General features: G+C 40.7%; 1 protein-coding gene across 2 annotated transcripts in view; it reads left to right on the top strand.

Moving 5' to 3' along the window:
- Positions 1-27426, top strand: part of DGKI (diacylglycerol kinase iota) — a 442717-nt gene that overhangs the window by 308943 nt on the left and 106348 nt on the right. For both annotated transcript variants that reach the window (XM_042977425.1, XM_042977422.1), the window contains one exon: positions 7636-7736. In XM_042977425.1, coding sequence (XP_042833359.1) covers positions 7636-7736 — 101 coding nt within the window. The remainder of the gene's footprint in view (positions 1-7635; positions 7737-27426) is intronic.

Here is a 27426-nt window from a genome sequence, read left to right as displayed (position 1 = left end):
GTGAACCTCTAAGCTTTCTTCCAACTCTATAATGCTTTAATCCCATGATCTTGTTGGAGGTGTGGAGGTGTCTCAAATAATTTGTAACTCTGACATATTAACCACCTCACAAAGGGATGCCTTAAGTCAAGAACTTATTCAACTTCTATTGAAAAAGAATTAACAACCTTTACAAGTACTGTCTATTTTGGAAGGGGAAAAGCAAGTACTGTCTCTAGAAAAACATGTTGGACAGTGGCAGCTTGTGATTGCTGCTGATGTGATGTTGGTTTATCCTTGGTCCCAAATTCAAAAACTCCTTTGCAATTTTTTTTCACATTTCTGAGGCATTGTTCTCTACTCCAGGCAGAAGACAACTGAATTATTAGAGTTCTCTTTGAACCCAGCAGGTGTCCAAAATCCATTTTAAATCTCTGTTCAGAAGCCTTGATTCAATTTGATTTTACTGCTCCCTGCAAAGAGGCCCACTTGAATGTGTTTTTGGATAGGCTGTTGTCAGTGGCAGCTTGAGAATGTCCCAGGGTAAATTGCAGCAATTTCTAGGAAGCCACTGAAGGAAACTATTGAGTATAATTATTTCTAAAGAAGGCCCAGTTGTTATCTGATGAGAGAATGGGTGCGGTAGATGTTTCTCATTCACTGTTATTTAATTGAAGAACAGGCAGTCCTGAAATGGTTTACAGACTTTTTTGGCAGGGACATCTACTATTTGTATGTTCTTTTCTCTCTATTTGTGCTGATCCCCCTAGAGATAAGATGCCAAGGAACGTAATCCAGCATGGATTACCTCCAGATCTCAGAGAGCTGGATGGAAAAAGGACAGAAATGGACAGCCCGATCAGGGTTTGCCTTAGGACTCACAAAGAGAAAAACCGCTATGGGGTGGCTCAGAGATGCTCTCTTGTCACACTGTGCTAAGCTGCAAGGCCATGTGTAGTCCCAGGGGAATTCAGCTCTCTTGCGTTTCATTCATTCATTTGTTTTAAACATTTATTATAAACAACATGGGGCAGACTCTTTTAGGTACTGGTGTTGTAACAATGATGACTAGTCTTTTGTGCCACGAATTCACACCAAAGTCCATTCATAAAACACAGGCCAGTTCAAGTGAGTCCTATTAAAGATTAGTTAGAAATAGACTTTATTGGGGCACCTGGGTGGCTCAGTTGGTTGGGTGTCTGACTTCGGCTCAGATCATGGTCTCACTCTTTGTGAGTTCGAGCCCCACATTGGGCTCTGGGCTGACAGCTCGGAGCCTGGAGCCTGCTTTGGAATCTGTGTCTCCCTCTCCCTCTGCCCCTTCCCTGCTCTCTTTCTCTCTCTCTCAAAAATAAATAAGCATTAAAAAATTAAAAAAAAAAAAGAAATATACTTTATTACATCTTAGGTTATGATTGGGTAGAATCTCACGTTTGAAAGAAATGAAAGCAATGTGTCAGTATTGAATCAGACTTGGAAGGAGAAAGGCAGACAAAGATGTGATGTTTTCTGCCTTACAAAGGACAACTAACTGTATAGGAGTAGTGAATTCCTGGCTAAATTACAGTTCATCATAAAAATGAGTGAGTCTACATAATGAGTGTTTTTTTAAGTTTATTTATTTTGAGAGAGAGAAAGAGCAGGGAGTGTTGTTGGGGGGTGCAGAGAGGGAGAGGGAGAGAGAGAATCCCAAACAGGCTCCACACTGTCAGCGCAGAGCCCAACATGGGGCTTGACTCCTGAACCATGAGATCATGACCTGAGCCAAATCAAGAGTCAGACACTTACCTGACTAACCACCCAGGCAACCCCATAATGAATGTTTTAAGGGGCAGGTCTTACACTGAACCATTGAAGAATGTTAATGAAAATTGGACATTTACAAAGTACAAAATGTAGAGTAATTATATAACTTTAAGGGTCTCAATGAGGATTTATATTCTCAGTATAATTTTTTAAAGATTTTATTGTATTAAATTTTTTTTTAATGTTTATTTTTGAGAGAGACAGAGCATGAGCGGGGCAGTGGCAGAGAGAGAGGGAGACACAGAATCCGAAGCAGGCTCCAGGCTTTAAGCTGTCAGCACAGAGCCCGACACGGGGCTCCAAGTCACGAGCCCTGAGATCATGACCTGAGCCATAGTTGGACGCTTAACCGACTGAGCCACCCACGCACCTCTAAAGATTTTATTTTTAAGTAATTTCTACACAGTGTGGGGCTTGAACTTAGAACCCTGAGATCAAGAGTGGTACACTCTTCTGACTGAGCCAGACAGGTGCCCCCATAGTCTTAGTATCTTTAAGATATTTTGAAACATTCACAGCCCCTACTTGGATTCTCGTCCAACAGACTATATATGGCTATGTAACTCTGAATTTTTGTGTCCCTGCCTTGTGTTATCAAACTGTCATTCTGCTAAGGTTTGGTATCTGCTGACCCCTACTTAGATCTGTGACTGTGGCTTCTGCTATGATATTATCTAGGATTAAATTAAAAAAACTTTTTAAACATTTATTTATTTTTGAGAGAGAGACACACAGAGCATGAGTGGGGGAGGGGCAGAGAGAGAGGGAGACATAGAATCTGAAGCAGGCTCCAGGCTCTGAGCTGTCAGCACAGAGCCCGACATGGGGCTCAAACTCACAAATCACGAGATCATGACCTGAGCCAAAGTCGGATTCTTAACCGACTGAGCTACCCAGGCACCCCTATCTAGGATTAAATTAAAAAAAAAAAAAAGGCTTGTAGAAGTTGAAGCCTCAGGGTATTAAAAAATACAACAACATTATATTCAACACTTATTCTTTACTAGGGATGTGCTAACTGCCTTACATGTATTTTCTCATTCACTGTTCACTGTATTCGTATTATCAGTTCCATTTTCAGATCAGAAAATGGTTTGGCCAAGGTAACTTCACAGTTCTCAATGCCAAACATGTATTAATTGACAGAGTTCAGATTGGAACTGAGATATTTCTGAGCTTACATCTTGCTTTGCACACTGGCTATAGTGTCTTAATATTAAAGGATATGATTCCCATATTATCCATGTTACCAATGAGTGGTGTTGCTGGTCTGGTCTGGTTATGTGGTGTTGCTGGTCTGGAAGTGACCCTGGGGAACAAAAGCACCCAACTCATTCTCTTTGTCCGTAAATGGTATCCATGTGAGAAGATTGGAATGAGGGGAGTCTGTTATCAGACTAAAAGAAACGTGTAGTAAAGAAACTGAAAGCGTGAAGGTTGAAGAGAGAGGAATGAGAACTGGGTGTAAGTTGAATAGCAGTGAGCATTCTGGGCGTTGTCTCGATCGCACTTCCAACTCCCCCCAGCCCCCAGCATCTCAGTGTAACAGGTGTGTGCAATGTGAACATGAGAAGGTGTGGTCTGGAGCCCAAGTGAGTGAATTTATTGCTTTCGTTGTAGTTCTTGAGGGAGTTGTCAGGGAGACTTTTGGGAGTTACATTCAGAGCCATGCACTTCTGACGTGCACAAAAAACTCAATCTTGACGTTTCACAGGAAATTTGTGAGAAGATGATAGGTTGAGGCCACTGTCTGGGTTGCGGAGAGAATTCAAATATTGCTGAGTCCCTTTTAGGAACCTTCAGTGACTCCTTGGAAGTCTGCTTTAGAACCCCCCATACAGAGCCAAATTCTGCATAATAAGAGTTTGTGGTAGATGTTGGCGTGGAGGCAAATTCAGTTTAACCAGGACGTTTATCTCTTCTCTGCTCCACTAACTTTCTTGGAAAAATTGGATTTTAGAAAACTAATGGCACTGCTATTCCCCAGACTCTAAGGAACAGCTTTGTCATCGTCCACCTCCACTCAGCCATTAATGGGACATTAATATATTTTGACATGAAGGGACACAATTGAATTACTTGGCTTTCATTTAACATCTGTGTATTTTCTCTTTCCCCTGTTCTTGTTGTCTGTTTTCATGTTATTGGTTGGCCTGTAAAATACCTGTGGGAGGAGATCCAGGAGAATGATGACATTGTCGAGGCTAGACAGTTTCCCCAGCAGCTTGCACAGGTGCCTAGGGAGGCTCCTGCATATGCCCTGACCTTCTTCCATGACCCAGCAGCAGCCGATTCTATTGTTTATTAGCAGAACCTTATGTAGGGGAGCGGTTTTCAGAATAATAATTATGCCGGTGATAGCTGGTATCCTGAGCACTTTCAACGTGCTAGACTTTTTTCTCAGCACGTTACCCGTATTGACCCATTTAATCCTCATAGTAGGTCTGTGAGGTGGATCCTCTCATCATCTCCGCCTTACCTACAAGGGAGCTGGAGCACAAGGTTACCTGATTAACCAATAATTGGAGGAGCTTTACTTCCCATCCGGGCAATCTGACTCAGAGTCTGAGCTCTTAGACTTGGCTGAGCTGCCTACCCTTCACGCCAGGATCCAAAATTACTCCAAGCAGATTTCCATCATGGACCCCGTGGTTGCTCTAAAATTTGCTGGTGGGCCTCAACACTTGATAGCAAGCCAAGCCCCAGGTCCCCTAGTCAGAAGAGTGGGTTTAAGCAAGCTGCTGCTGGTGGGAACATGGGATGCATTGTAAGTCCTCAGGAACAGACGGGAGCGGCCCGCAAGAGAGAGGGGGTGTGTAAGAAGGTGGGATGGGGGAGAGTGATAAGCGGTGAGTTTTCTTCTGCCTGGCTGATCACTCTGGAGATGAAGTGAGATAATATGTGAATTCATTTGGATTCTGGAAAGTTCCATTCAAATGACAGTTCATGTTGCACGTGCATGGTGGGCCACCCGTAAGGAAGGTCGGTGGAGGCCGTGGCTCAGGAGGCAGCAGTGTGTGGCTGGAATGGGTGGGCGCCGACACAAAGCTGGGAGGTGGAAGCCTGTGGACAGGGAGCGGGCACTGGTGGACTGTGAGAAAGGTGGTAAACACTGGTTAGCTAGTGGGGAGCCCCTGGGACAAGGCCGTATAGCGACTGGTCTCTAGTCATTCCTTCAACCCCATTGTCCACGCTACAGCTACTGCTGGAGCCAGGTCTTAGTCCTGACATCTCCAGCCCATTGGAGAAGACTAGACTTCACTGTCATTAGACCTACTGTAATCTTGAAATGTATGGAAGTAGAGGTCTTTCAACCTGCATCCTCCACCCTCCCCCCCCCCCCAGAGGGTATGGTGGGCCACTACATTCTGTGCTTCCAGCTTCCCTCTTACCTGATGTACTTGTGGGGAAATGTTTGCTAAGTACAGTCTTGGCAGGTCACTGGGGTGAACTTGAAAATAAAAAGATCGGACCCCTCTTAATTTGGGGATAAGCATTTGATACACTGTATGGTCACTCTGTCAATTGCTTAAGTTCTTTCCTATCCTTTCCTATCTCTTTATGTCTAATACCTAACACCCTTTGCTGTAACTCTTATTTTTACTCTGGCTCTGAGTTACCATTTATTTACATATTGACATACTTTTAAAATATTTTCCTAAAAAGGATGATTCTCAGTGTGAAATAATCCCTAAATCCCATCATGTAGAGGTAACTGCTTGGGATAGCTTACTGAACATTTTCTCCAGACACTTGTGTACCTTTACAGATGCCGAGGTTCCACAGTTTACATGAAGGAGATTATTCCAGACATAATTTTCTCTAACTTTTTTTTCACTTCATAATGTTATAGTTGAACTTCCCTCCAAACAAAGGCGGATCTGCACACTCATTTGTACTGTTTGCCCAGTGTTCTCTTGTTTCAGTGCACCAGAGTTTACCGAGCTATCCCTCCACTCACTGCTTATTGATAAGAGTCTGAACACCACATAGAGATCATTCGACTTTGTTAATTCAGGCTCTGTGGTTTTGCCATCAAACCCATGGGATTCTTGGCCCCGTATAATAGAACAAGCACGAAACCTATGAGTGAAGAGTCCAAGACTCTGCTCCCAGCTCTGCCACTTAGTAGCTCTGTGACCATAAAATCACTTTACCTTTCTGCACCTCAGCCTTCCTCTCTATAAAAGATGACATGGTATGCATGATATTTAAGGTATGTTCTAGCTTACAAATATGCCTTCAAATCATATCTCCCATCACTGCTTATGTCAGTTTTATTTATCAAAGCTGATGCCATGTCCGGCGCAATGCCCGTTACAAAGTGGACACCCAACAGACACACTTTGAACGGACCGATGTATTGATGTGTCTTCTCAAAACTTTCCCTCGCAAATATCAATCTTGTCATTTCATATTGGCTTAGTTTTTAGCCCAGTGAACCTCAGACATTTTTGTTTGTCCACCATCTCTCTTTAGAATTTATGCACGTCTATCTAAATATCTTTGTGTGGGAGGGGGAAGGAAGAGGACTATGTATGAGTATGCACATATGTGTCCATAGCTGGATATATATGTTGTTTTAAGGTATTAGAGTGGGAATCTACCTGTAGGGAGTTACTACTATACTTTGCCCTACGATGAAGCATTAGACAATAGAATGAGATTGAATTATTTCCCCCTCCTTCTTCCAGAGTTGCAGTGAAATTCCATACGTGTGTGTGAGAGGTGGGGTGGGGGGTCTCAGTATCCAGATAATATTTAATCACTCCCTCCTCCCTCCTTCCATCTATCTTTTTCTTCTTCCTTCCCTCTTTTTCTTCTCTTTTTCCCCTTCTTTCCCTTTTCCATTCCTTCCCTTCTTTACTGAGATGAAGAGTAATGCTATTCTTTCTCCTTGGGTCAATGGTGACTTTTATCCCATAATACAAGACAGGGGAAGCAATCCTTTAGTTTCTAAAATTATCTGAACCAATGAAATCTAAGTATAGGGAAACAGTGAAGGATGAATGGGGATTGTGCTCTATTAATCCATTGAAGAAATGTTTTGATCCGTAGGAGTGCTGGCGAAAATTACATTGTTTCGCTCAACTAATGCCAGTGGTTAAACTAACCTGAAAATATTACTTAGTCCATGGAATCCAGGTAAAGAAATTCTGTGGGGAAACAGGATGCTTCAGAAAGCTTGGCACTACCCCCTTTCGTTTAACATGTGTTGCGAATTTTGTTAAAATGAATTACAACCTCATTCCCTTTCTAAAGAAAGTACCTTAGACATATTTTCATTTTTTTCCTTCATTTTGCAGCACTCAGAATCCCCACCACCGACAGCATTTATCGTCATAAACTTTGACTGAGAGGTGCCGTTAGACTGTTGGAGCCATTTTGAGCTCAGCCCTGTGTTTTCTCAATTCTTGGTCTGCTTTTTATAGTTTTTGTTTATTTGTTTCTTCTGAGAGGGTCAAACTGTCATAAGAGGCTGGTATGGACATACCTATCTACAGCAGTTTTTTATATGTCTACACCGCTTCTCACTATTTCAGATTAGCTGTGTCTAATTTATCATGGAACTAAACACATGATCTTACTAGACTTTTTAACACGTTAAAAGCAAATAGGATTGGAGGAGCTTCCAGAAGCTTTTTCTGATTATTTCCACGTTCTTACCTAAATTCCAGAAACTTGAGGTTTCTGTAGATGTATTCTCCAGATAATGGCTATTTTCTGGTGTGAATGAGAACTTTTTCTTCCAAGCATGAAGAGATGTTTTGCCTTTAGTCCTTCCAGGTGCATGTGGCTCTCAATTCTACCCTCTCATTTATGTCTGACTACTCGGTTCTTGTTTTGCAGTCCCCAATCTGTCCCAGACCGCCTGAGGATCCGGGTGAACAAAATCAGTTTACAAGACTATGAAGGATTCCACTATGACAAAGAGAAACTTCGGGAAGCTTGTAAGTTGGAAGTGCTTCGTTGATTTCATGTGATCAGCCTGTCTTCAGCTTCTCGATCCTCCTTGGTCTGGATAGATTCATCTTGTGTCTGAAAACAATGGTTAGAGAAATAATGGCAAGTGTAGTAATACGTGAATGCCGAGTGGTGATTTATGGCTGAAGGAAATGGAACTGGAGAAAGGAAAGCAGCAGAATAAAATTATTATGTGGAAGATGCCAAATTAGGATCTCCTGGTGTATTAACCACTTCGGTCTCAAGTTTACCTAAAATGAGAAAGCAGAAGGCTGGCGAATGCCATGTGGTATAGTAACATGTAGAAAACTCTTGGGACAGCATGAGTCTTTCCCTGGAGCCAATATTACCAAATATTATCCTCATTCTTTATGCAGATGTGACATTGTTATCTATAAAGACATGTCTAACACTTCTAGCTATTATGTGATTGCATAATGTAAAAGGCCCACAGAATACCCAATGCCAGGATAAAGTGATTGATGGATGGTGAAATCCTGAAATCTTAAACTGACTCAACATATGAATGTTTCTCAATGTTCATATTTTCCATATGTTTCTTTAAATGGATAACTAATTTTAGTTCATCTTGTCTATCATTTAGTATTTATTGAGCACTTTTTATATTCCAGTCACTATTTTAGATCCCTGTCTGTATTGTGATACATGAGCTAACCAGGTAACGTAGGCCGGAAGATGTTAAGACCACAGGTATGTTAGATAGTGGTGTTCTTGGCTCCCCCCTAATTGTGGAGGACGGCAGTCAAGTACAGTAAATTCAGAGACGATCAGGTCCAGTGTCCAAGGACACAGGCAGGGATGCTAACAGAAAGGAAGGAGTTTGATACAGAACCAGAGGTTTATGAACTAACACCCCATACTAGCTCTAAGCACGGACCTACCTAGAGTTGTAGAAGACACAAATAGCTAACACTGGCAGGAATACAGTAGGGACACATTCCTGGGATAATGTCTTCCAGGCTCTGATTTCTGAACCTGTGATCCTGGAGTGGGGTTTAGTGGATGGAAATCTTGAAATCTAGGGTCAGTTTAAGGGGTGGGTGCAGGGACGTTCCAATCTGGAAGTGGCATTGAGTGAGGATCCATTTTCCTGGTAGTCCATCCAATCACTGAGCCTCCCAGAGAATTCTGTGTGAAATTTCTCCTTTCTCAATTCTCTCCACCACTTTAGCTTCCTTAACCCTTCTGGTTCTTTTCATTAAACATCAGTACCTTCTAGCTTCTCCTCAGCCTTCCCCCCAACCTCTGTCCCTCACTTTCATTTCCTTGGATGGGAAAGTTTTTTTTTTTTAAATGTTTGTTTATTTTTGAGATAGAGTAAGGGAGGGAGGGGCAGAGAGAGGGAGACAGAGGATCCGAAGCAGGCTCTGTGCTGACAGCAGAGAGCCCGACATAGGGCTCGGCCTCACTAACTGTGAGATCATGACCTACGCCGAAGTCGGATGCTTAACTGACCGACTGAGCCACCAGGTGCTCCATGATAGGAACGTTTGAAGTGGAGAAGGAGCAATTCCCTGAACTTTTGCATTTCTGCCTTCTATAAATGGCAGGTTATATTTTCCAGTATAAATGAGATTATAAATAACAGACCAGCACAAATCTAATGTAACTCGTGACATGATGGGCATGTATGTTTGCCTTGGGAGGTGTAGCTCACAGTGTAAGTTAAACTGACTTTTGGAGGCTGCTAATTACAAAGAGGAGTGTTTTATGTTCTTTCTCGTTTCACGCTTGTACCCACATAGCTTATAATTTTTGAAAAATTAAACATAATAATGGATCTCAAGTCAGTAATGTTTTTCAGTTTGCCATCAACTCTGAAGAAAGTCAGTTGGGAGTAGGGAAACATTTGAAATTTGGGGCTGAAATGAGATTTGAGGCTTATCTGTGGATTTCAATTATCTGTTCTATCTTTTCTGTAGCATTATCTGTCCACCATTGCCAGAGGTAATTGTGATTTGAGTTTTTACAAGAAGATGACATTTCTTGGCAAGTGCTTTACTCATCATATCTTATGTGATAAAACTTCTCTGTGAGGAAACTTCTTATCTCAAACTGGGGAGGTAACCTGGTATAAGTATAAATCCAATAAATTCAGGTGTCTCTGGGTCCCAGAAGGACACAAAAACATTCCAAGAAGGAATCAGAGAGTTACCTAATTCTAAATATTTGAGTTTGAAGGAAACAATATATTAATTAGAAGTAAAGATGGCCAACTCAGGCATCCCACATTGAATATGTAGTTATGATGCATCTAAAATGTGGTTGCTCAGGGAAGTTTGTCCTTTGGGGTTAAATATTTGATCCTTACCCTCACTCTCTTGCCTGATTCCAACTTGTAACCAACTACAGATTCAGTGGAAGGCTGGCAGAGCTCACATTGAGCATAAAGACAAAAACCAGCTCAAGTCCATATGTGATACACACTGCCAAAATAGATCTGTGATTTCAGAAGCATTAATTAAATAAAATACGTAGAAAACATATATAAAAGGGATTTGAGGACAGTACTCTGACCTGCATCCCAAAGGGAGTGAATCCTCTTAGGCCATTTATTTATTGTCAACATACAAAGCCTAAAACTAAGGCAGTACTGCATTACCAGGTTTAAAAAATTAGTTCTCTTTCTTGATGATAACACTGAGTGATTCATCCAGGCAGCATGTGGCTGTTTCCCATCACTGTTTAATAGATCTTGCTCATGTGTCTGGATTGTTTTTTGTATTAGATTACAACTCCAATGTTTGTTGTCTAACAAAACCCCACTTCTGTCCGTAAGGCAGGTTTCCTTGGTCATTACAGATGGCAGCTCTTTTAATTACCTTGCTTATTTTAGCATAGAGAAAGATGACTACATTATTTCAAAGATTTGTCATCCCCCTTCCATTTAGCTCCAACTCGCCTGGGGGTCATTCCCCCTAAAATAATGCACAAAGAGGGTTAGTCTAGGCCAGTCCCTTCCTTGGCTCTTGCTGGTAAATTTCAGACTTATGTAAAAGTAATTAGAATCTCATTACTGGATTTATGAATTATTAACCATCAAGATAGTGGCTATGATGTCCAAGAGGAAAGTCTATTCAGCTTAAAAGGTAGAACGTAAAGTGGTCATGTTAGAAAAAATTCTTAATGAAATCCATAAAGATAGCTGACACTTACTCCCATGATCTGAATCAAATCTATTAAATGAGTCCTTAATAAAGCATGTAATCATATAGTCTAGGAAAAAGATGATGAGTTTTTGAAAATCTTTTATATTTCTAACTCCAAAGGAGTTTCACTGATGCGACATACATTTTTTTTTTTTTATCTAGAATAACTTGATACTGGCCGAGATTTAACTCTTATCTCATGTAAACTGGCTAAACTTGACTTCTGGCATTAGCTTCTCTGCCCTTTTGAATTGCCCTGATAATTCATACAAGTCTAGGCCCTAAATCAGAAGCAAAAACAAGGTTGGAATTTATTGAAAATAGGTGTAGCCTATTAAGGTAGGAGAGGACTAACATTTGCTGTATATCAGGTATAGTGTTCATAACCCCTTTACATTTTTTTCAGTGTAATGGAAATTATATGGATGTTCATGCGTATATATAATAAATATATAATATCTCAGTATATTATTCTCTGGCTTACATTAATGATATTAGGATCGTAGCTTAGACAATTGTTTTTATGAAATTCCCTTGTCTTTGGTTTACCGATTTAGTGGAAGGGTCAGAAATATCTGTGTTGGAATTGCAGTTGCAACCTTGACCACGTACTTAATCTCTCTGATGATCCTAACTCTCGTCTCCAAAACGGGAATAGAATTGCGGCAGGAATGGGAGAGTGAAATGTAATCTTGCGGGTGAAACTGTGGTGCAAAGGATGGCACGCTACCATGCTTTCCCAAAATGGTAGCTGTGATTGTTGTGCTTGCTGTTGCTCAGGACACGCTCCAGGCCCGCTGGCTGCCCTTCGGTCTGCAGGTCGGGAGGCCAGCTGACCTCTTCCACACGTGGCTCCCACTTGAATGTGCACGTGCTTCCGACCCACTGTCTCACTTTCAAAAACAGCATTGAAAACACCGATAGATATCACAGAAAGATTATGGCAAGAGAATACGATTAATCATTTGATTTACATTTATTGTGTCTGCCAGTACAAGAGTGCTCTGATGGCTGGATGTATAAACATGAGATGTGTAAACACTGCCCATATTTGGTGATCTGGCCAGATATCTGCTCACTTCATTAAAAAAAAATTTTTTTTTTTATCTTAGAGAGTGAAAGAGAGAGAGGAAGAGAGAGAGAATCTTAATCAGGCTCCATGCTCAGTGCAGAGCCCAGTGCAGGGCTCAATCCCACCACCTGGGATCATGACCTGAGCTGAAATCAAGAGTTGGATGCTCACCCGAGCCACTCGGGTGCCCTGTGTACTTCTTTCTTTAAGTCCCAAGACGGTTTCATATGTATATCATCTGGTATCCAGCACTGATTAAAAAAAAACAACAACTTATTTTGGAATAACTTTAGATTTCTAAACAAGTTACGAAGATACTACTGGGAGTTCCTGTACACCCTTTACCCTATTATGTTCCCTATTGTTGAACATTGTATATTACCGTGGTACCTGTGTCAAAGAAACTCATATTTGCTTCATTATTCTTAACTAAACTCTGGACTTTCTATTCTAGGATCCAGTCCAGGATATCACCTTGCATTGGGTAGACATGGCATATCTTCCCAGCCTCCTTTGATCTGTTTCTCAAGTTCTCAGTCTTTTTTTTTTTTTTTCTCCCCATAATGGTCTTGAGGAATACTGGCCAGGTATCCTATAGACTATCCCCCAATCTGGCTTTGCCTATTATTTTACTCATAACTAGACTGGAGTTGTGGGCTCTTGAAAAACAAATACTACAGAGCTGAAGTCTCTTTTTGTCCCATTATCTTAGGGGTATATGATATCCACACGACATCCATGATGATGGTAACCTGATCATTTGGCTAAGGTTGTATTTGCTAGGTTTCTCCACTGCAAAGCTACTAATTTTTTTCCCCTTTCCCTGTGTTACTTTTTGTAAGTCACCAAGTTTAACCTGTCCTCAAACTTGGGGGAGGTGGATCACTTGAATTTTCATGCTTTCCAGTTTCCATATTTGACCTCAAGTGAATGTAACACATTTGTCAAAATGGTGGAGCCATTCAGTCAAGATGCATTCATGCTTCCAAAAACTATGTATTTGCAACAAATATATGCCAGATACCATGTTAGATGCTAAGCATTAGAAGATGAAACTGGGACATTGAACATTACGGTATCATTTATTCAATACACATTTATTGAGTGCTTACTCCAAGCAAACCATGGTGGAGGAAAAAAGCCAAAACAGAAATAGTCCCTGCTTCGCTGGAATTTTTTTCTCATGTGATGAGAATTGCAGTAGGGCTATGGAAGTACTAGGTACCTATTTTCCCAGCAAACACCACTTAAATAACTAAAGAAAGGGATAGGAATTTATAAGCGAGAATGAGAAAAGCCAATTTAAGCACTAATTAGTTGTATGACCCTGGACAATACATTTATCCTCTTCAGGCTTTAAGTGCTTTATCTGCGAAATGCAGTGGTTAAACTAGGTGTTAGTTTAGAAAACTAACATTAGAAAATTGTGAACATTAGAAAATTGTGTGTATGCATTTTGCTTCATGAATTTGCTATAAATACTGACTTTTCTTTCTGTTGATTACTTCATCTAAAATTGAATATTTCCCCCTCATTTAACAAGTTGATAACTGGGCTATTCAGTAGAGATAAGGCCTCCATTTGGTGGGGGTAGGTGTTCCATTTTGAAATCTCTCTCAGGAGTTAGATGGTATCAGTCTGTTCTCTGAAGGGCACTGTCCATCCCTTTGTGAGTGTTTGTCTTTTCCTATTTTCATGGGTTGGCATTTACCCAGAGTGCTTATGTTCTTTACTGTCTTCTCCATCTTTTGTCTGTATCTTATATTTCTCTTTTCATTTAAAATGTAATAATAAGTAAAAATAATAGTCAACTCATAGTGCACTATCACTGTGAGCAAGGAAATGTCTTAACATTTCTACTCCTATCATATAATTTAATTCTCCCCCAAATTCTGAGGTTTTGGGCTGAGCAACTTGGTAAATAGAGGTAGGGGACATGTAGAGGACCCACAGTGACCAAGAAGCAGCACGTGGTGAGCTAGAAAACAAACAAACAGACAGCCTGTTGATTGCCAGCCTAGAGAAGAAAAATGTTTTATGAAAGAACAGTGAGAGAACGCTGTGAAAGCCCCAGAGTCAGAGAGGTGGAGGAAGAATTGCATGCTAAGAGCTGATCATTGGATCTGGGCAGAGGGCAGTTATTAGTCACCTCACGAGAGGTTAAGGGTGAAAAGATGAATAGAGTTGGTACACGTCCACACCGGAGTGAGGGAAGTAAGTCTGCACAGGTTGCTCTTGTCAGATGTTTAGCTATAAAGGGGAGGAGAGAATGGGCTGGTGGCTGGAAGGGGATGTGGTATCCAGGGAGGACATCTTTCTACTTGTCAGATAGTGCAGCTGTCCCTGCTGATGGGGCGCTTTACTGGAGAGAGAGAACTCGATTGAAGAGAGAAGGTCAGCTGCAGGGGGAATGGCTTTGTGTGGGTGGAGATGGGACCTAGGGCCCAGTGAGAGCTGGAGGCAGGCTCTGCAGAGTACAGAGCAGGAAGGCAGAGGAGCGATACACAGGCAGGTAAGTTGAAGGTTTGGGTACTCGGGAGAAGACGTCCCGTTCTGATGATTTTTATTTTCTCAGTGAAATAAGAAGCAAGGCTACGGGCTAATGGTTGGGATAGGAGGGTATCAGTGTTCAGAAAGAGCAGAGAAAGTTGGAAATAATCAATTTGAGGAGCAACACAATGAATGGACCAGGCAGGATTGCTGAGCATCACTTTAGATGTAGATGATTTAATTCACTGGCTTTTCTTAAGAATGTGTGGAGTCTGACTCATCAGTTCCTAGGGGTCTTGACTTAAAAATGAGTGCACTCTCAGGGGCACCTGGGTGGCTCAGTCCCTTAAACATCCAACTTCGGCTCAGGTCATGATCTCACAGTTTGTGGGTTTGAGCCCCGTGTCACTCCCTGCTGGCAGCTCAGAGCCTGGAGCCTGCTTCAGATTCTGTGTCTCCCTCTCTCTCCGACCCTCCCCTGCTCGGGCTCTATCTGTCTCTTTCTCTCTCAAAAATAAGCAAACATTAAAAAGAATTTAAAAAACAAACAAACAAACAAACAAAAACGAGTGCATTCTCTTTCTTTCCAACTCCAGAGATTCAGATGCCAGGAGAATATTAGACATGAAGATGATAATCTTATTTTTAATATAAATCCCTTTGTAATCTAACTCTGATTATCATCCAAAGCCTTGCTTTGTTTACAAGAAAAGACGCTTCCAGAACTGTGGTGAGGTCGATGCTGATGACCTTAAGTCTCAGGCTAGGAAATAAGCCTAAAGTGTTGATATTTATTTGGTCCTTCTTTCATTGTTGAAACTTAGCATTTGGTAATGAGAACCGTCAACTCCAGGTATAGCTTCAAGTCTCCACCCAAAGGAATATTTTTCATTTTCATTAGTTTATTCTGTGCACACGCATAAAATAATGACCAGTTCTTACTGCTTACACAGCATCCCAGTTTGTTTTGTTGGGACCTTCCTGGGTGGACAACTGTAGGGTATCAGCTCAGATGGCAGGTAGGCTTCTCTTTAAAGACTTCCTTCTAAGAGCTTTGTATAAAATTTTTGCTTTTTAATCCTCATGTTAACATGTGAGTGGTGTGGGATCAGCCGCTGCAGTCATGGCATCATATTTAATAATAAAAACACCTAGTGTTTGCCCGCTGCATCATGGTTTACAGAGGGCTTCTCTATGTGCTGTGTGCATGTGTTTTCATGGGGACACTTTGATTCATCACACCGTGACAGGATTTGAATTTACATGTCTCTTCTAATCCAGTACACTGTCCTTTTTTTTTTTTTTTTTAAGTTTATTTATTTTTGAGAGAGACGAGAGAGCACAAGCAGGGGAGGAGCAGAGACAGAGGGGGGACAGAGGATCTGAAGCAGGCTCCATGCTGACAGCAGAGAGCCCGATGCAGGGCTTGAACCCATGAACAGTGAGATCATGACCTGAGCCGAAGTCAGACGCTTCACCAACTGAGCCACCCAGGCGCCCCTAGAAATGTGTTTTAAAACAGAGTTTGGGATCATAGTTTTTGTTGTTGGTTGGGTTTCCTCAGAAACAGACTCTGAGGCTTTTGAGTTTTACACGTAAGAGGCTTATTGGGGATTCTCCAAGAGGGAACAGCAGTTGTGAAAAGGGAGAAAAGTAGCGTCAGGCCGAGGAGGAAGTTGAGGTGTAATAGTTGCCAGAGGGACGTTTGCATCTGGGATGGCCATTTAGGATTGTCCCAGTTGAAACAAGGATTGTTTCCTTGGGAGGAAGCAAACCCTGAGTAGGGTAGCTTCCTTCCTGGAGAGGAACTCAGCCATGAGCTATGAGTAGAGCCAACAGCCAACACTTCAGCGGCTGAGGGAACGAGCGCCTCAGTCCCATCGTGGATCCGGGTGGGGCACTTCACTTCCGAAAGCCTCATCTCGTTTATGTAACTGAGCTCCTGATTTTTAAACTAAGGCCAGGAAGGAACCACCTACATGCTAGAAATCCTTGAGTTCATTCATTCACTTCTTCATTAACAACTATTTACCGAATACCTACCATGTACCAAGTGCTGTTCTAGGTGCAAGGGATTAGACTCATACGATCACTAGCCTCCAAAGTTTTCTTTGTATTTTTTGATCCTACCATTCCAAATTCAGGGAATTGGAATATAAGTTACCTTCTTTTGATGTGTCAGAATTTGGTAAAAAAACCCACAAAATGTTAATGATGACCTTTTCTTAACAGTTCTTTTTTGACATGAACTATTATTAAGCTAAATATTCTCCACTTGGAATTTGAGTGATTAAAATTGGAAACTGAAATGCAAGGCAATCTAAATTTCAGGCTATTTCTAGCCTAACACTGGAGTCAGAATTAACTCCAGAGTTTGATCTTCAACAAGATGGACATTTCTTCTCTGTATTCTTCCAGTTTATTGGTAAAACTATTGAACTGAATAGACCTAAGGACAGAAATGTGTGCTAATGTGAAAATAACCTCTTTGCAGATTGACTCAGAACGACAATTGTATGTGCTACTAACATTAGGTAAAAGATGTAGGCTTTTCATAGTTCATCCTGGGGAAAGCACTCTTTTTTAATAATACTTAGTGGGTTTCCTGAATGACTGATCCATGGCACTATTTGGGAGTCACTGATAAATAGAATTAGAGAGTCCCCTGGGTTGTCAGATTCTAAGGATGTGTTTGCTTAAATCTGCCCTATTTCACATCTCTCCGTTAGCGGCTGTCTACTTGTAATTAGTTTATTCTTTTTGCTTCCAGAAAGAGATTTAGGCCTCTTCAGAAGATTTTAGGAAATCTGTCATTAATTCTGCACATGTATCCAATGAACTCAGAAATTCACAGCTGCATGACTGAATGTGTCCTCAGTATCTAACTGTTGGTGACCTTGCCCATCACCATACAGTACAATGGACAGTATGATATGCAAAAAAAAAAAAAAATGTGAAAACATTTGAAGTTGTGTCGCTAACTATAATTTTGAGTATTTAAGTTTTGGAACAGTTAGGAATCTTTGCTTTTGGATACTTAATGTTTCATTTGACTTCTGTATTTATATGGCTGGTCGGGGCACATAACCAAGATTCCATTGTCATAACCAAGTATTTGTTAGCTCCTAAATACTAGAGCACTGGCTCTCATCAGTTATCAGTGATGGTTCTTCTCTGTAGCTAGGAATTTTGCAAATACTACCTTACGGATAAATGTACCTGGGAAAAAATTATGTTGTTTTCTAGTGTGCATCATCAAGTATATTCTAGAACTCACCATTAAAAGCTGCTATTACATTTCACACTGGGAATAACTCCCAAGGGATTTTATAACACATTTTGTCATTGCAGAATTTCACTAGAATTTCTTTGTGTGTGATATTAGGAATTTTCATTGAAATGGAATTCTTACCATCAAAAATAGAAATTTACATCATTGTTGGTAAATTTCGATATTAAGTTGGAAGATTATGACATTTCATAAAATTGTTTCATCTGGACCTTTGGTTTGTATTATAGTAAGAGTATTGGGCCTTTGCCCATACTTTCCCCTAGATTATCACTGGTAATATAAGAGCCAAATTCATCAGAAGTAGGGAAAAAGAAAGCTTGTGCAATTTTAAACATATTAGCCATTATTGGGTTGCATTCTCCATCTGACTTCTATTTTGGTTCAGAAGACTGTTGTAACTTTTTTTTTTCTGGATTTCTCATTCTTCTGCTTTTCCATTGATTATGCCTGTATGCTGGTGATTACAAAGAGGAAAAGAAAAGGATCTATTGCTGCCTAATTCTGATTTCCTGAGGGTCTGTATTACGGGCTTTGGATGGATGTCTGGGGGTTAGGACATGGTCTTTCTTCCTCCTTCCTTCCTCTATTCTTGGTTCTCCAGGCATGAGAATATTTTCTAAAAAAAACTTTAATGCTTATTTATTTATTTATTTTTAATGTTATTTAGTTTTGAGAGAGAGAGAGACAGAGCATGAGTGGGGGAGAGGCAGAATGAGAGGGAGACACAGAATCCGGAGCAGGCTCCAGGCTACGAGCTGTCAGCACAGAGCCTGATGCGGCGCTCGAACTCACAGACTGCGAGATCATGACCTGAGCCGAAGTCAGATGCTTAACCGACAGAGCCACCCAGGTGCCACAGTGCTTATTTATTTTTAAGAGAGAGAAAAACAGAGAAAGAGACAGAGCGTGAATGGGGGAGGGGCAGAAAGAGAGGGAGACACAGAATCGGAAGCAGGCTCCAGGCTCTGGGCTGTCAGCACAGAGCCCCATGCGGGGCTTGAACTCACGAACCGCGAGATCATGACCCGAGCTGAAGTCTGATGCTTAACTGACTGAACTACCCAGGCACCCCTAGTCTTGAGAATATTCTTAGGAATTCTGCCAGTAACAACATGCTAACTCAGAAACCCCTTTCAGATAGTTTAGGTGTTATCAACTGCCTTTGAGGCATTTATAAGTGGTCTTTGTCGTCCATCATTACAAAAGACACTTTTATGTTGTTTTCATAACCAAACCACCCATCTCTCCCTCTCTTTCTCTCTTAATGTCCCTCCTCCCAGCCCTCCCTGACCCTTCATCTCACCATCTGTTTCCTCCACTCTCTCACGAGCTCAACAGGCACCAGTCCACTGTGGCATTAGGGAGGTTACAAGGAGGTTATAGCTGCCATGGCCACTCTAAACAACCTTGAGGCTCCCTTGTGTCTTTTCCTTTTCACTCCCCAATTGTTCACAGAGTTGATTGCTTGACTTTAATCTCTCTCCCACATGTCTCTCTCCCACAGTCTTCTCTTCTGGGCTTCACCATTGCTCTTCTCCTTGAACGCTAAAGCTCTTCCTAACTCACCTTCCTGCCACTCACCTTGTCTTCCACATCTCCTCCAATGATTTTTCTAAAATGTCAAAGAAAAATTGCCCTGGAACAATTAAACAGGGGAGGAAGGATTTATTCAAGAGTATTGCAATAGAGAACCAAGAGTCAACTCTGCTGTGACAAAAGGCGGGGAATTTTTAAGCCCTGGGGTGAGTGGGTAGAAAAGTAGCAGAGGATATTAGCAGGACGCTAGTCAGTGTGATCAGGCCATCCGTGCTTGCTGCTGATTAGCAGTACTTGGTTAGGCTCCTACCCACCCACGGAGCCTCGAAGAGCAGGACACAATCTTCCTTGAAGGCATCAGAGAGATGCCTCCCAGATCTTTGAGAAAGACATTCTAGGGTTGCAAAAGTCTGAGAGGCTGGGAGAAGATTGACATCTTAAAAAGACAGAGAAATAATTTACAATTGAAAGTCTTCTAAATAAGAACTGAGAGGTCAGGCACCGTGTCAAGTATAGTCAAGCCAAGGGTCACATTAAGGCCTTCTAGGTTGATGTAAATCTGAAACCTTTACCATTTGTTGGAAACCCTATAATATCTGCCCATCTTTTGAGAATAAGGCTCCACTCCTTAGTATAAAAAACCCCCACAAGCTTCTGGCCTTGACCTCACCTCCTTGTACTCTTTACCCACTTATTTTTGTAAGTCCTAAACATTTTCATGCCTTGGTTTCTTAGAATCTAAGGATGGTCTAAGACTGAGACTTTCCTGTGCCTGAGAAATTCTTGTCTCTGTTGCTAAACTCCCTTACTGTCTTCATTTGGGGTAACTTTTTGTGAAGTGCGTCCTGTCCTAAGAAATGGGCAGCTTCTCTGCGTCCTATGCACACTAGATTCTCATTGGTCAGAATTGAAGTCACAAGGTCTATAATCGAGAGGATGTATTTAATGTCCCTCTTCCTTTCCCGGTCTGTAACACCTTGAGGGCAGGTACTGAGTCTTAGTGTTGCTTCTCACCTCCTAGCACCAGTTGTCTCTGGAAGAAGAAGATCCTTAAAACTTGTGTGCTGAATGATTAAGTGGAGGACTTGTAGGCCTGAAAAATATTTTCATACGCTATCTGTTACACAATTGCCTAGTTAAGTAAAAGTGAATACTAGGAGTTGTTATGTGAGATTATGAACGACAAAACATTTAAGAGGATTTTTAAAAAAGTGGGTTGGATGTCCCTTGGGTTGCCTTCTCAGGTAGCTTATAATTGGGATAAGAAGCAGAATTGGATCTGTAGTTTGAAACCCAGATTTGTAGAGAAACTACTACTTTGTAGAAAGCACACCTTGAAAATACTGTCCTCACATAGAATGCAGTAAAAACTACATAGTTTCCTTCTATCTTGGGGATGACACTTGGAACTAACTGTGGAAAGGTTAAGCTCAAGCTACAGAGTCCAAACTCTAGGATCACTGTTAATCCCACGAACCAGGTGTCATGAAACCTTTTACAGAGGCCAGCTCTGCCATGGTGAAGTATGAAGTTCTTAGGATCTTGTGTTTCCTTTTGAATGCTAATATGCCTATTAATTTCCCTGTTGGTTCCATTTGAGCTGTGGCAGTTAATGACGACAAGTTGTTGTAAAACAGACCTGTGGCACCTAGGGAGAAAAATTGAATTGAAACATTGCCAACTCATTCTCTTTAATTATTGTCAGCCATCAAGTTCAAACTTTAGTTCCCTGATAACCCTGACACATTCAAAACTAATGAGAACCACAGGAAGATTCCACTCATCCCCTCCCATCCTCCCTTAGGGCTTTGCTTCCTTTCTCTAGAGTCCCCTGCCTTCCTCCTTGATTTTTACTTCTAGTCCCTTCTTCCCATCATCTTGAATAGTGTTAAAACTATGGCCAAGAAAGTAGATAATATTTGTTTTTCTTTATGTAAGTGGATTCTCTGATATGAGCAAAGTATCTGTATATAGGAAACTCAGAGCCTATTTTTTCTTTTCTCTTGTGTTTCTATTTTTTTAATTAATAGACTTTATTTTTTAGAACACTTTTATGTTTACAAAAAGATCAAGTGGAAAGTACACAGAGTTTCATATATCCCCTCACCGTACACCCTCCACCCCCACCCCCACAGTCTCTCCTGTTATTAACATCTTGCTTTAGTATGGTGCATTTCTTGTTAGAATCGATGAGCCATTGTTAACGCATTAGTACTAACTGAAGTCCATACTCTGCATTAGGATTCGTGCTTGTGCTCTATACTATAGTTTTATGGGTTTTCACGGATGTGTGATGCATATTCACCAGGACAGTATCATTCAGAGTAGTTTCACTACACTAAGTAACCCCTGGGCTGTACCTATTAACCATCCCTTATCTGTAACCCTTAGCAACCACTATTTTTTTTTTTTTTAACTCTCCATAGTTTTACCTGGTCCAGAATACCATGTAGTTGGAATCATGAAGGGTGTGACCTTTTCAGACGAACTTCTTTTACTTAGCGTCTGCCTTTAAGCTTCCTCCATTGTCTTTTGTGGCTTGAAAACTCCTGTCTCTTTGTTGCTGAATGACATCCCATTGTATGCTAATGAGTTTCTTCATTCATTCACCAACTGAAGGGCATGTTTGTTGCTTACAAGTTTTGGCAATTATGAATAAAGCTGCTGTAAACATTCATGTGCAAATTTTTGTGGGGACATAATTTTCAGCTGGTAAGAATTTGTTTAGTTTTGTAAGAAACTGCCAAGCTATCTTCCAAAGTGGGTGCACCATGTTGCATTCCCATCTGTGATGAATGAAAGTTCCTGTCGCTCCACATTCTCCCTAGCATTTGGTGGTGTCGGATTTTTTTTTGTTTTCAATTTTAGCTATTCTAATAGATCTATAACAGTATCCCATTGTTTTAATTTGCAGTTCCCTAATGGCATATGATGTTGAGCACCTTTTTCATGTGCTTACTTGCCATTTATTTGTCTTCTTTGGTAAGATGTCTGTTCAGATCTTACCTTAGTTTTTAATTGACTGTTACTGCTTTAAGAATTCTTTGCATATTTTGAATGCCAGTCTTTTATTTATGTGTTCTGCAAAGGTTTCCGCCCCCCCCCCCCCCCCGCCCGATCTGTTTGGTCTTTTCATTTTTTAAAAGTATCTTTGACAGAGTAGACGTTTTAATTAAATGAATTCCAACTTACCACTTTTCTCTTTCGTGGATCATGCTTTTGGTGTTGTATCTAAACCGTCTTTGCCAAACCCAAGCTTGCCTAGCTTTTCTCTGGTGTTATTTTCTAGGGAACAGTTTCTTTTTCAGACTATTGGTTTCTAAAGCTGTGTATAAGTTGATAGAAAGAGAGTGGGTTTTGGACATAAACTGTATAGATTATGTCAATAAATCTAAAATTGATGCTTAAGGAAATGTCAGGTTTTAAAAAGGGCATTTCTGAATAGCATTAACATAAAATAAATGCATTTTAATATTATCTATGTTTTTGATGACTTCCCATATTATTCATAATGCTTCCCTATTTTATGAATTTTTGACACTGATTTATTCTTTTCAGGACATGACTGTCTTTTTATTTAACCTCAAGACTCTGCAATTCTAATATTTTTATGTATATATTTAGGACTTATAACTCAATCTTTGCAAATCTGTCCGTTTTCTGAGAAGCTTTTCTCTAAGGTCTCATACCTTCTTTTAATGATCCCACTGGAGATAGTTTTGTTTGTGTTTTGAATAGGTTAACAGCCCCATTCAGCCGCAATTCTGTTCTAACAGGAATTACACCGTAATAAATAGAGATAGAGATAGACTGGCTGACCAACTTAAACTTCACCATGTAAGGAAAAGATGATGATTTCACTTTTAGATGAAGACTCTCAGGAGAGATGGAAGGAGTCTCTGCATCACTGTGTGTCTTCAGCTTCTCTGAGAGTGAGAGTGCACATGAGCCCATTGTAAGAGGATTTAGGGGACAAGGTAATGATTGAATTCTGAGAAACATTGGTGAGGGTGTTAGGGTGCATTCTAGATATCAAGCAGAAATATGGTTAGAGGGAATGAACTTTGAATTCTTCTGCTCCACCGTAACTTAACTGTTGCTCTCAAAAGCAGGTTAAGTTACGGATCTTGGGTGATCCGGTGTTGTTGGTGGTGTGTGTGTGTGTGTGTGTGTGTGTGTGTGTACGTGTGTATATGTATGTGTACATACATATATATATATAAAAGAAACTGGTTCAGACTCGCCTGGGCTCTACCCTTGCATTGAAAACTAACTCCAAGGATGATGAAATTTTTTTAAGTTTATTTATTTTTGAGAGACTGAGACAGAGCATGAGCAGGGGAGGGGCAGAGAGAGAGAAGGAGACACAGAATCCGAAGCAGGCTCCAGGCTCTGAGCCGTCAGCACAGAGCCCGACGCAGGGCTCGAACCCATGGAGTGCGAGATCATGACCTGAGCCGAAGTCAGACGCATAACTGACTGAGCCACCCAGGCGCCCCTGAAAATTTCAATGATGATAGCTGTCCACATAGCAGTCTTGTGAGTCACAGTGCTCCAGTATATATTGTTTGGCGGCCCGACGGATTTGTCACCCTGGGCTTGTCTAGCCCCACCTAGGAGGTTTACTTTGGTTCCTCTTCTGTGTTGTGTTCCCCATGTGTTACGTTACATGCATTCCTCAATGTTTTGCAAACTCAGACTTTTGTTAGAGGAAGTATTGCAATAGTTCCTTGAAAGAGAATGTGCCTTTCATTCATCCTTGCACTTGTTTGATAGCATGGATCATGTGTAAAAGTCTAGAACGCTGAAGGCATTGTTTCATTGCCTGCCCGACCATGCAGTGGCCTGTATAGTTTAAGACCATCTAATCCCTGATCCTTTATATACCATCTAGTTATTCCTCTCTGGAAAGTCATAGATACTTCTTTGTCCCCAATATTGTTAAATTTTAAAATACAGTGTCTTTCTCTTGTTTTATTTTCATCTTGCTGGGCAACTGTCGGGCCATTTTAGTTTGAAGCTAATGTTCTTCAGTCTAAGAAAAATTTTTTATTTGGTTTATTTCTGGTAATTATTCCTTTCTCTTTTCTCTGGTTTTTGAAATTGCTATTATTTGAATGTTCAGCCACTTGGCTGAGTCTTATTTTTCTTAGCATTTCTCTTGTATTTTATGCCTCCTTGTATTTTTGCTCTACTTTTATGGCAATTTCCTCAACTTTGTCTTCTATTATTTCTATTAAACTGTATTTATTCTATCAATTTTTTATTTTCAAGAATTTTTTTTTTGTTTTCTGAATGGTGTTCCTTCTCCTTTTTCTTCCTCCTATTACTTATTTTTAAATAGTTTTTTAAAAATGTTTATTTATTTTTGAGGGAGAGACAAAGCATGAGTGGGGGAGAGACACAGGGAGAGAGGAAGACACAGAATCCGAAGCAGTTCGAGGCTCCGAGCTGTCAGCACAGAGCCCGACGCAGGGGTTGAACCCACGAACCACGAGATCATGACCTGAGCCAAAGTCGGACGCTTAACCGACTGAGCCTCTCAGGGGCCCCCCTCCTATTCTTTATCTTCTTTTAATACAATCTGTTTATATTTCATAGGTGGAATATTTTATTTTAACTCTTTGAGGATTCCCCAAGAGGAGGCTTCAGATCTCTTTCCAAAAAGGCAGGGTTCTGGCTACTAGCTTTGGAGAGCCTAGTGAGGGAAGAAGTCTGGGGATCTGTATTCTGCAGATAGTCAGTAAGTCCCCATTGTCTATAAAGTAATTGTACCTGCTAAGAGTGGCTGGTGGAATCTAGTGATCTATTTTAGCTGCCCCCTCCACCCTCAGTTCTTGAGGCATGTGATGCTGACAGTTTGCAAGATTTCTGAGGGTTTTACTGTAAAAATCATGTTGGTTCTCATCATTCCCATCCATGGTTTAGGACTGGACTCTATAGGGGCTGTGGGTCATTTACCAATTTTCCATCTGCTTTATTTGTTACTATCTTCTCACTGTTTCTCCTCTTTTTTTCTTGGTTTATGTCTTTAAAAAACCCATTTACTGTAATTTAGTAGCATTTCGGACAAGAGAAAAGGAAGTATTAAATCTGTCGTCAGAATTGAAAAACCAGCTTGGTTTTTATTGCTTAAAACCTATAAATTCCATTTGATTCCTGCAATACAAGTTCCATTATGTAGGCTGAGTATTGGTTGTTGCTTATTGGAGTCGAATAAAATCTTTAAGGCCAAAATAAGATGAATCATCAGGATTGGGGATAATGACTCTAATGCTCAAGTGACAACCACCTTCTTTGCTCTCAATTAATATGAAGGAAACTTCCCTGAAGTGGTAGTTAGTTGTCAGTATTGTAAAATGAAGGTGATAATTTTCTCTAAATTTCTTTCGCCATCATGTCCAGCCCCAGATGGAACTGTCAGATTACAATATTTTTATACTACAGTTATTTTTCCCATTACGGAAAGAGTAGAAGTTAGTTTTAAGAAAACAGGAATATATCTTATGCAACTACCAGCAATCCTGATAAACTGAAAGATATATGATTATATGTATTTATTTTCTAGCTAAAGTTGTCCTAAAGATAGTAAAGGGAGTATAGGAGAAAGAACATTGATGTTTTGGTTATTCATTTTTAAATACAGCGTTGCATTTAATCTTCATAAAATCCTAGAAGAAACCCATCCTAAATACCATAGTCTTCACTTTAAGGATCGGAGGAATTGAGTAACTTGCAGGACCAAAGAGCTAATGTGAGTAATTCCGTAAGATTAAAGCGGTGCTGAGATCTGAATTCAAGAGGGAATGACTATACACCCTTTCTACTGCACACTGCTCCTTTCATAGGATATATTTGACAGCAAATTGTCAGTAATCATGGTATGAAATTGTGGCAGAGAATGCCCTTTTTTTTTAAGCCCAATTAATAGCTAACATCAATCAAAAGCACTCTTTCTCTTACTTGACTTCTAGAGGAATAATGCAAAGTAGCTGATTTTATACTTATAGTAGAAACAAATGACAGATCTTTGAGAACTTTTTCCCAGCTCTGCCTTCTTCATTCTAGGTCTGGAATATCTACTGTCTAATTGTAGTTTGAAATACCTGCTCGAAGTGCATTGAATTTGTGACCGGTTTAACTCCAAGCATTGATAATAGAAGGAAATCAGAGACGTTCACAGGATTCCTGCATTTCTATAAAACGTGTCTCTTAATTCAAGTAAATAGATGATATTGACAAATTTTATTTCTCTACGTTGGCACGTTTGAAATTAAGAGAAAACATCGAGCCTGGGTGGCCCAGTCAATTGGGCAGCCGACTTTGGCTCAGGTCATGATCTCACAGTCTGTGAGTCGGTGAGTTCAAGCCCTGTGTTGGGCTCTGTGCTGACAGCTCGGAGCCTGGAGCCCGCTTTGAGTTCTGTGTCTGCCTCTCTCTCTGCACCTCCCCTACTCTCACTCTGTCTCTGTCCTCTCAAAAATGGATCAACATTAAAAAAATTAAAAACAGAGAGTAAACATCACTGAACAAGATTCTAACATGGGCTATATCATGTTAGTTACGGCTGTATTTTATTTCCACAACATTTGACTGCTAGGCAAAAATTCTAGATTTTCCTCCTCATTCCTCAAGTGATAGAAATCTTTATTCTCTCCTTACTTCGGTAGGTAACCTATGTAGGCTAGCTGAGGATGATTACTTTAATCAGTACTTTTAGGAATCTCCTCACTGAATTTCCCTTCCATTTCATTTAAAGATGCATGATTACCATACTAATGGCTTTTCTGATGTTTCTGTTTATATTCAAAGAAAAGAGACAAGGTATTTCTCCAGATTATTATTTCCTCCAAACATGGGACACTTTACAGGGCTCCTCACGCTTTTGCCTACTGACTGTCTTGCTTAGCTTCTGAAAGAACAGGTAAAGGCAAGCCCCGGGTCCAGTACATGCTCCCTCTCCTGCTGCAAACCTTTGTTTCTTTGCCTCCCCTGGAAAGCTGACTCAGCCCTGAAAGACATACTTTCTCTTTCACGCTCGAACATGCTCTAAGCTCTTCTCCCTCTTTTCATAAACTTTTTCTGAATGTCTACCGTGGCTCTACCAGACATTATGG

Source organism: Panthera tigris, chromosome A2 (assembly GCF_018350195.1).
Source record: "Panthera tigris isolate Pti1 chromosome A2, P.tigris_Pti1_mat1.1, whole genome shotgun sequence".
Taxonomy (NCBI): Eukaryota; Metazoa; Chordata; class Mammalia; order Carnivora; family Felidae; genus Panthera; species Panthera tigris.
This window is presented reverse-complemented; position numbering and strand designations above follow the sequence as displayed.